The 10,034-nt window shown below is 36.5% G+C and overlaps 1 protein-coding gene across 1 annotated transcript; it reads right to left on the bottom strand.

Annotated features, from left to right (window-relative positions):
* Positions 1 to 2,181, bottom strand: LOC102715749. Its single transcript, XM_040521615.1, has 3 exons — positions 1,988 to 2,181; positions 1,211 to 1,292; positions 1 to 956 (listed from the first exon to the last, which is right to left on the bottom strand). The coding sequence occupies exons 1-3, from the start codon at positions 1,997 to 1,999 to the stop codon at positions 289 to 291; spliced, it is 762 nt and encodes a 253-aa protein (XP_040377549.1). The 5' UTR covers positions 2,000 to 2,181; the 3' UTR covers positions 1 to 288.
* Positions 2,182 to 10,034: the final 7,853 nt, after the last annotated feature.

The following is a 10,034-nucleotide window of genomic DNA, read 5'->3' as shown; positions in this document are numbered from 1 at the left end:
TTAAAGCTCTAAAAGAACCCTCGATCATGGTTGTTTTCATCGTCATAAATACATACACCAAGGTGAAAACACAACTAAATTACAGTACTCTACCTTTCAAAAAAAAAAAAACATTACAGTACTCTACTACACACATGGATCCCGGCCCAGCTAGCATGCATTTCTTGTTCATCTTTACACATGCACATGATACGAACAAACCGATCAAAATACGTTTTTTTTTGGGCCATCATAGCAGAAGATGTATATGAAATATATGTTCGACCATGGCCTTCAAAGTTTGGTTGGTCACATGACGCTGCAGCCGGCGGCGGGCTCCTCGTCGTAGTACTGCGGCTGCCCCCCGTACGGGCTCCTGCCGCCGCCGTAGTACGGCGGTGGCGCCGGCTGCCCGTACATGGGCCCGCTGCCGTAGTACCCGCCTGCCGGCGGTGCAGCCCACCCCGCCCCGTACGTCGGGGCGCTGTGCCCCCACTCCAGCGCCGGCGCCGGCGCCGGCCAGATGGACGGCGTCGCCGGCGCCTGCATCGTCATCGGCATGGGCACCGGCGCCATCGCCGCCGCCATGGCCATCGTCGGCTCGCCGCGGGGCGCCTCCATCCGCGGGAGGGCGGTGGTGGTGACCACCTTCGGTTTCCTGTTTTCGTGGTGGTGGTGGTGGTCGTGGCCGTCGATGTCGTCCGCCATCTCGAACTTGACGTGCTTCGTCTTGGTTATCTCCGGCTTTCCACCGCCACCGTCCTTGGCGGGCTTGTTCGCGTGCGCCTTGGCGGCGGCAGCGCCGGCGCTGCCGGCGCCAGGCTTGGTCTTGCTGCCATTGACGACGCGTATGTCGGTGATGACCTTGCCGGCGCTGGAGCAGAGCCTGTCGGAGACCTCCTCGGCGTCGAACGGCCCCGCCACAGTCACCGTGCTGTTCTTCTCGTCGTAGGAGATAGCCTTGATGCTTGCTTTATCTGTCCATTTCATGAACTAAAAAAATTCGTAATTTATTTCAATTTGTTACATTTAATTATCTTGATTTATATGTCTTACTACTGGTAGTAAAATGTAATGATCGAAATTTAAGAGTTAGGGCTAAGAATACGTGTATAAAAGTTTATCTATAATTTTTTTATAAATATATTGTTTGATTTTTTTCATAAAATAAACAAGCAATTACCCCCTTAATTAGCTTGGTAATGATCGAGATTTGGGAGTTACTATTAACCTTGGAGCTTGCAGAGGACCCTTCTGATCTTCTTGTAGCATCTGTCGCATTCAAGGTCCACCATCATCACAATTGTAGACATCTATGTGAGATCACCAAGCCGAGATAAAAGCTTGTTAATAGCAGTTGACAAGATACAGACTAACTAACCCTTGTAAACAAGAGCTTAACAAACTGTCCGAAAATATAAAATTCTATAAGATCTCTTCAAGAGAAGCATAGCTGTTTTTTTTTAAGGCTAGAGGAGCAGAGGAGTAGACAGACATCAAGTCATCATCTAAACTGGCTGCGGATTCCAGCTGATTTTCACGGCAGATGCGATCCCACGATGTGCGTTAGGTTGTTGGTCAATTTTATCTTGAAAGCAATGAAAGAAAGAAAGAAAGGTGTCGGTTTGCGTTGCTTGCTTGCTCTCTACTTCACTTGCCCCAGGCTCCTCCTTTTACTGCACAGAGCTGTCCGACAAAAAAGCGCTCATACGTTCATGCACAGTGCTTCGAAATGAAACACATACCTGTGACTGACTGTGAATCGAATCGTAATAGAATTAATTATAGAAACACACGAAGACAGCACTCAGCTGTATGCGACGAAGACATCTGATCTCATGTTTGAGCTACAGAGAAGATGAACAGGGCAAAGCTGCAGGAAGCCTTTGCAATCTAGACATACGCAGCACGAATTTTCAGCAAAGCAAGAAGAGATCAAGACGAGGTAGAGGAAGACAAGGCAATTCGTGCGTGCATAACATACATCAGGGAATTTAAGTTGTAGTACCTTGTCTGCCATGGATTTGATCTCTCCCTAGCTTCTGCAGTCACCCACCTCACCTTGTTTTGGTGAAGACGGAGGGAGGGAGAAAGAGATGAGGGAAATGGAGGGTTCCCTCGCTTTTTAAACCTGGAGAAGATGAGAGAGCCGAAGATGGATGGCAGCACAGCAGATGCACGCATCATTACGCATGATTAGTTTGCCCTAAACACACCCCATAAAGCGTAAAATTCAGCCACGTGGGCCCGGGCTAGCCAAACAGAAGGCCCATCATTTGGCTTTACCCCTTTATATTTATAAACGAAAAATACTTTTAAATAATATATATATATATATATATTCTTAACATCTAAAAGTCAAAACTAAAAATAAACAATAATAAAATAATATTAAAATAATCTCTAAATTTAAAATTTATGTTTTAATAAATAAGTATAAAGAGAAGCAAAAAAGATAAGGTTCGAGATACTCTTGGAGATGAGCACGGAGACAGATAGGACATCACCTTCTTCGCATCTCCTTTGCCCGTTACAACCAGCTCCAAGCTGATGGCCGGAGCTTTATGCATGTCGGCTACTTCTTTTTTTCGTTTTTAACGATACAAATATACAACTTTTCCACCCCAGGATGCATGCCGTATACATACGTTGTCATATTTTCAATTTTTCAATAAAAAAGTCAAATGACATATTTACAAATAAAAAATAATTTATAAATAAAATTTTTATATAGGTACTTTCAGTGATCAAGATTGCAAAATAAATTGTAATGGAAAAACTCTAAAATCAACTCTAAACTTGAGGTTAAAAATTTAAATTTAAATTTATATTCATAACAAAAACAAAAAGATAAAGGTGACAGTGCGCAACAAATTGATCAAGCCATTAAGAGTATCCCAACGGCTTATCTATCCTAAAAATAGAGGATAAAGACTACAAATTAATCTCTAACAGAACAACCATCCTATCATCTATTTTTGCATGTCATCCATATTAGAAGAGAACTTTATTTGGATAATCTCTCCATTCTTCAAAGAGATATAGAGGATGTCATATATAGATGATTTGGTAGAGTATAAAGATATATGAAGGATAAAACTATTTTAGATGATCATCTAAATAAAATATGGATGATTAAATTTACATGAGTCGTTAGGAATGCTGTAAAAGGCTTATAATATGTTATTGGATCAAACGCGTCTGAATTTGGAGACAGAACACCGAGAGACGGGAAAAGTAGTATTACACTTGATCATCACCTGCTACCCTGAATTAAAATAACTGCCGTTGAGCAACCCATCAAGCTTAAGTACAACAAAATCTTTATTAATAGTGGGCACTGACGTCGTTCTGTTCCACTAGCTACTGGTGCTAGTGTTGACCTGTGGTCTGTGGAGTACTGGAGTGGATGCTAGCATGAGATATATCCGTTGTTTCGTTCCTAAAATTGCGCAGCTATGAGATATATCCGTTGTTTCGTTCCTAAACAAGCCTTCCTAATTATTTTTCCAGAAACATCGCATCAAATTTTTAGATATTTAAATAAAATATTAAACATAGATGAACCAAAAAACCAATTGCGCAGTTATGAGAGAAATCGTGAGACGAATGTCCATGATTAGCCATAAGTGCTACAACAACAATATACGGTATAATTAGGCTCAAAAGATTTGTCTTGCGGTTTCCAAGTGAACTGTGAAATTCATTTTTTCATTTGTATCTGAAAACCCCTTCCGACGTTCGGTCAAACATCTGATGTGACGTTTCTACCAAAAATTTTTTGACATCTAAACACCCCCTTAGTATCGATTTTATAGTACTCCCTATGTTCTGAATGTTTGACGCAGTTGATATTTTTATACACGTTTGACTATTCGTCTTATTTAAATTTTTTGGCAAACATGTAAAACTATATATATGTGCATAAAAATATATTTAATAATAAATGAAATGATATAAAAATAATTAACAGTTATCTAAATATTTTGAATAAGACGAATAGTCAAACGTGTATAGAAAAGTCAACGGTGTTAAACAATTAGGAACGGAGGTAGTATATGTCATTTAGGATAGGAATGATATCATACTTTTAAAATTTTTAGTGTAAATAAAATAATTTAAAATATTTACTTTACAAACATTAATATCATATGCATAGATTGGGAAGCACACATGATGTGGTTGGGAGTAGCCATCACCATCAGGGTTTAAATTCTTGTGCCCACGAATATTACCCCACGATGCATGCGTGTTTCCAACCTAAATTTAGTTAAAAATCAGAAACGTAATGTTGGTTTCCATTACTTTGAGGATGGTAGAGGGCGTATTCATCGATGTGTGAGTGTCTGGTGCTGATTAATATTAAAAAATATTTTCAATAAAATTATATATATATATATATATATTGTAATAGAAAATACTGGTTAAATTTGTTTTCAGGCTATGTCATTATGCAAGACAACGGGTCCATTTTCAAACTGAGGATATGTTTAGATGACAAAATTTTGGAGGAAACGTTACATAGAACGTTTGACCGGATGTCGGAATGAGTTTTCGAAAATAAATGAAAAAACAAATTTCACAGCTTTGCTGGAAACCGCGAGATAAATTTTTTGAGCCTAATTAAGTCGTCGTTACCCCACGCTGGTTACTGTAGCACTTATGACTAATCATGGAGTAATTAGGCTCAACAGGTTCGTCTCACGATTTCTCTCGTAACTGTGCAATTAGTTTTTTGTTTCTTCTATATTTAATGCTCTATTTAAATGTTTAAAAATTTGATGCGATGATTTTGGAGAAACTTTTTTGAGAACTCAACAAGGCCTCAACAGCAGCACATCAATAAAAGAAGGCAATCACGCTGAAGGACTGAAGAATTAAAGGAGCAGTTGGTGCAGTAGGAATGCAGCTTTCGTGGGGAGCGGTCTGGCTAGCTAGGTGTTGTTGGGTTGTTGGGCACTAATTATTCTTTCTCCAAGTTTATCAATCTATCTTTATCGTTACGACTAATTAATTAACTTTGCTCTGCATAGTGCATATATACATAAACATAATTACAGATCAGTGCTACTGCTAGTGGTAGTGTCAAAGGCTGACGTCGCATCGATTTGATATGCTGGTGCCGTTTCGCTCTTTTTTGCAAATTTACCGTTCATATATGTGGACTCCTTGGAAAGGTATGAACTTTTTTATAATGTGGGTGCAAGATAGTGAAAAGGTTTTCGATCACAAATTGTCACAAAATTTGTTTATGAAATTCGTGCGTACCAAAAAAGCATAAAGGGCCTAGCTGCATGATGAAAAGCATCACCCAAATGGTACAAACACTGTACTTGCTGCAGCCAACAAATTTTAACCTATTCATTACCCAAGCTTCGCTTACAAGCGAGCGATCCGACACGTCTTCTCCGTTGTTGAACGACCGCTACTTTTGTACTTTTTGTATGGTGCATGTATGGGCGTTCCTGCCTTCCATGATTCTATCACAACCAGTTCTTTTCTTACTATCAGTTATGGATTATCGTACATATAGCACTTCATTATTAAGTTTATAAACAATGTGTTTCTACAATAATTTTCTATATACAAGTATCTCCTGTGATTTTTTTCAAAGTAAGTTTTTTAAAAAATTCTGTACATTGATTTAGTTGTTAATACCAAATAGCTACCATAAGATAGATAATGAACACCACATTAATGCAAGGTTAGAGCTCCTAATATAGAAAACTAGTTGTAACAAGTGTACTTGGGGCTTAATTAATCACACCGAGGTACTGCAGTAATGAAAAGGGTTAATAGTGTATAGGGCATGTATAATAGTTTAGATAACTGTTGTTATTTTGATATATACAAACATCATTTTTAAAATTATTTGCTTGGTTGTTCATGCTAGATTTGATACATCATTTTTATATGTACGTAGAATGATGCATAATTATTTTTAAAAATAGGTTGTATGCAGTCTCGGAGCACGTGCATGAGCATCAGACAAATTAAGAGACAGTAACCAATTTTCTATGAATTAATGATGTCATATAGGATGATTAATCTAACGTGTGTGTATATATATATAACTATTGTTTTACTGTTGTACCTGTTCATGCTTTCATACGAGTGGATATATACAGTGAGCTTTACATTTTTCCAGCAGCATATCAAAGGATACAAAATATTGATTTGAACTGTTGACTATTGAGAATAGAGATATAGAACCAGCCCGACTGATAAAAAAGAACGCATGCAATGCATCTCTATATGCACGAAACGTAAAAATTCCCATTTCAAGTCGGCGGCAGTGTAACGTAAGACAACGTCCAAACATTAATTCCATAAAATGGTGCTAGTACTCGTTACATCTATTACAGCCACCACCAATATAATGTCATCAAGGCCATTCGCGAAAAAAAAATTGAATGTCATGTCAGCTGAAAGAGGTTTTTAGCAAGAATGAAAAAATGAATTTCATGGCTCGCCTGAAAACCGCGAGACGAATCTTTTGAGCCTAATTAATCCATCATTAGCACATGTTAGTTCCTGTAGCACTTCCAATCATGAATTAAGTATGCTCAAGAGATTCGTCTCACGATTTTCCTCCTAACTATGCAATTAGTTTTTTCATCTATGTTTAATGCTTCAAAGATTCGATGTGATGTGTTGGTACAGGGTCACCTTGCACCTATTCGCCGGAGCTAGAGAAGTTGATCGACATGCATATACACATTTGAGCGTATATGCACGCTCCAGTATTGTTGATGTCAAAATGTGACTGATGACATGTCACACACGAAGGACTGAGAGTCATTTCTTAGAACGCTCTAGTGCAGGAACTAAATTCTTAGAATGAGCGTGGGCGTGCCAGTCAGTTAAACAGTAAAACAAGCCGATCGACTATCGAGCCGATAGGTAACTGAGAAACTAATTGATTAGCCGTTGATGTAACAGTATTTAGCCTAGCCGATAGGCTAATCGATCGGTTATTGAAAGCTTAGATCGACTGAGGATCCGACACACATATACTTGAAAAATAATTAAATAACCAATGAATCATGTGTTACCATCGGCTAAAACCAATTTACATGTAATTTTCATAAGCTGATGCAACACAAAATAACTACCGATCTAAGTAAATCAAGCCGATTGATGTAAAAACAAGGTAGTAAGGCAATCGACTTGATATAAATATAATGAGCATGCAGATCAGCAAAGATCATTGGCTATAAACGACTGACAAACGACCAAGATCTATAAAAATATCTAGCTTATATTACTAAGAATAATCATAGAAAATCGAATCAAACCGAGATAGTTCAAGATTACGCCTAGCAATGTCAGGATAGATACTAAATAGATGTAGATTGCTAACAAGCTGATGACTGATAACTTATTAGTTGGTACTCCAATAAAACAAGGGTTAATTAGATCCATGCCACAATAAATTTGACAGTTTTAAAATATGCCATTACAATTTGACTAATTATAAAGATGCCATTATAATTTCAGAAGTATTAGAAATATGCCACTCCATACCCTTTCGGTGTATTTTTTTAAAAAAAATTGGACCATATTACCCATCTGCTATTTACTACGCTCTTGGCATGTGCAAGGGCAATTTAGTCCAAAAATGGCATATCTGAAATGGTTCTAAAATTATAATGGCATATTTACAATTAGTTGAATTGTAATGACATATTTCAAAACTGGCAAATTTATAATGTATGGATCTAATTAACCCATAAAACAATGAGCAAGATACATTGATCTGATATAAACCATCTAATAAACACAAGATCAAACCGAACCGAGACAGTATCAGATTGAATATATCAAATAGCAAATATCAAATCGACGTAAATTACTCAAAGTGGTCGACCAGATCAACCCAAGATACAGGAGTAACTCAAGTGAAACTGATATGATAACTAACAATCGTGCAACCAAATTAGAAGATCGGATTTAATCGAGACAATTCTAATATAGCCGATACGATTATCGTGGCCGGCAAAACTGAGGACTTACCCCTCCGTCAGAGATCGATACGACGCAGACCCGCGTCAGGTGCTAAGTTCCGCCGGTGTTGAAACCTTGGTGAAAAGGGTGGCGATGCGCCGAGAGTAATTGATCTATGTATTGATGCGTAGATGATTTACAATGACTCCGAGCATACATATTTATACTCATGGGTGGATAGTAATTCATGTCGGACATGACACGCGACTCCTAATAGATGAAAGAAAATAACAAACGAGTTCTATTTAGACTCTAACTCTAATCTCTATTGGTTACGACATTGTTTTCTAATAGATAAAAGAAAACAAACAAGTCCTGATCGGACTCTAACTCTCTTATAGATAAAGCAAAAATCCTAAACTAACTCTAATTAATAGATAAAATTACGTGTCATGCCTTGGTCTTCATAATTCCCTGTTAAATTTAAACTCTTTTAGATAAAATTTATATCGACGATTGCACCTTTCCTTATCTGAATCCAATAAAAAAATTTATCAAATTTTAGTGTTAACAAGTATACATGCTCACCCCGATGTATATGCATGCTTTGATATATAAACTTGTCCTAATGCTTGTGTGTTAATAGTGTATTCGAGTGTAGGTATATGACAAGTGATCGCATTACTTTCAGACAAGTGTTGTTGTATATGCTTCACGAGTATGTTGGAACACGAAGACTGCACAAGTGTCTTTATATAAGAGGAGCCTTACCATTTGAGGCAGAACTTCAAGGAGTGAGATGAAGCTTGTCGACCACGACTCCTAGAAATATTTCTACAATATGCATGGGAACCAGTACTCAAGTGCTAATGACAGCTTGCAAAGTGATCCTAATAGGCTAGACACATTACCCTATTACCCTTTATCTTATTAATAACCACCATGGGGTATTCTAGTAATTCTACATGGGGATTCCGGGGCTATAAAAACCCATACCACTGCCTTGTAAAATTCAAGATTAATTCAAAAATACAGTACAAGGGTATTTGATCATTCTCTACGTTTGAGTTCACTTTGAATACGCTAAGAGTATTTGACTCCATAGCATATTTACTCGTGTTTGTGACTTTAAGTCGCAACATAATGTTTTTGGCTAAAAAAATTAGGAACTAAACATGTCATAATCAGCATAAAGACGTCATCCTTTCATTTATGCTTATGCCAAAATTTAAATTTGAAGTTGACTTTAGGAATTTTTTTTATCATATTATATTTCTAACCCTTACTTTTAGATTGCGTGAACACATATATAAAAGTTTTACTCATAAATTATTTTTTAATCGTTAATGGTTTCCCTTATACCTCTAAATAGCCAAAAGATATGTCACTGAAATTTTGTTAAACTTTTGATGTTAATTTTTTACAGCAAACTAATGTTATAAAATCTAATAATCTTATAACATTATGCATGGTAATATTTATAAATGAAATTTTATGGGTACCTTTATTTAATTTTGAGACTAATTGTTGATATATTCTTAATGATCAAAATTATAAAAGTTTGATCAAATCTTATACTCTTACCAAATTAAATATTTACTAGAAGATAAAGTAACATACAACCTCCGTCTCGAAATAAGATCATTTTTCAGTTTTTTAATACAATATTTTGACTTTTCTTCTTATTTGAATTTTTTGTGATTAATATTTTTATTCTTCATACATGATAAAACATAAATAGTATTTTATACGTGACTAATTTTTTTAAGTTTGTTTACAATTTTTTCAAATAAGACGAATGGTCAAACGTTATACATGGAAAAATGAACTTATTATAGAATGGAGATAGTAAATTTTTTTTTTTGCAAATCACAGAGGTAGTAATACACGAGTAGGCATGCAAACACACATAGGGAGGATATGCATATCATTATATCACAAGCTCCTTAGATGACTATATTTCTACAACTTTATTTTTTGCTTCTGCTTATAAACTAAAATTTAAATTTTTAATCTTAAATTTATATAGTTACTTTAGTGTTTTTCATCGTAGTTTATATTTTAGCCTTTTCTTTTGGATTGCTAAAAACATATATAAAAAAGCTTTA

Source organism: Oryza brachyantha, chromosome 3 (genome assembly GCF_000231095.2).
Source record: "Oryza brachyantha chromosome 3, ObraRS2, whole genome shotgun sequence".
Taxonomy (NCBI): Eukaryota; Viridiplantae; Streptophyta; class Magnoliopsida; order Poales; family Poaceae; genus Oryza; species Oryza brachyantha.
The sequence above is the reverse complement of the archived record's forward strand: the minus strand, read 5'-3'. Positions and strand labels throughout refer to the sequence as shown.

What these genes read in the sequence shown, in the direction of transcription:
- LOC102715749 (XM_040521615.1), bottom strand. An exon ending in GGTCCTCTGCAAGCTCCAAG is followed by an intron (nt 957 to 1,210) that starts GTTAATAGTAAC and finishes TGAAATGGACAG; the next exon opens with ATAAAGCAAGCATCAAGGCT.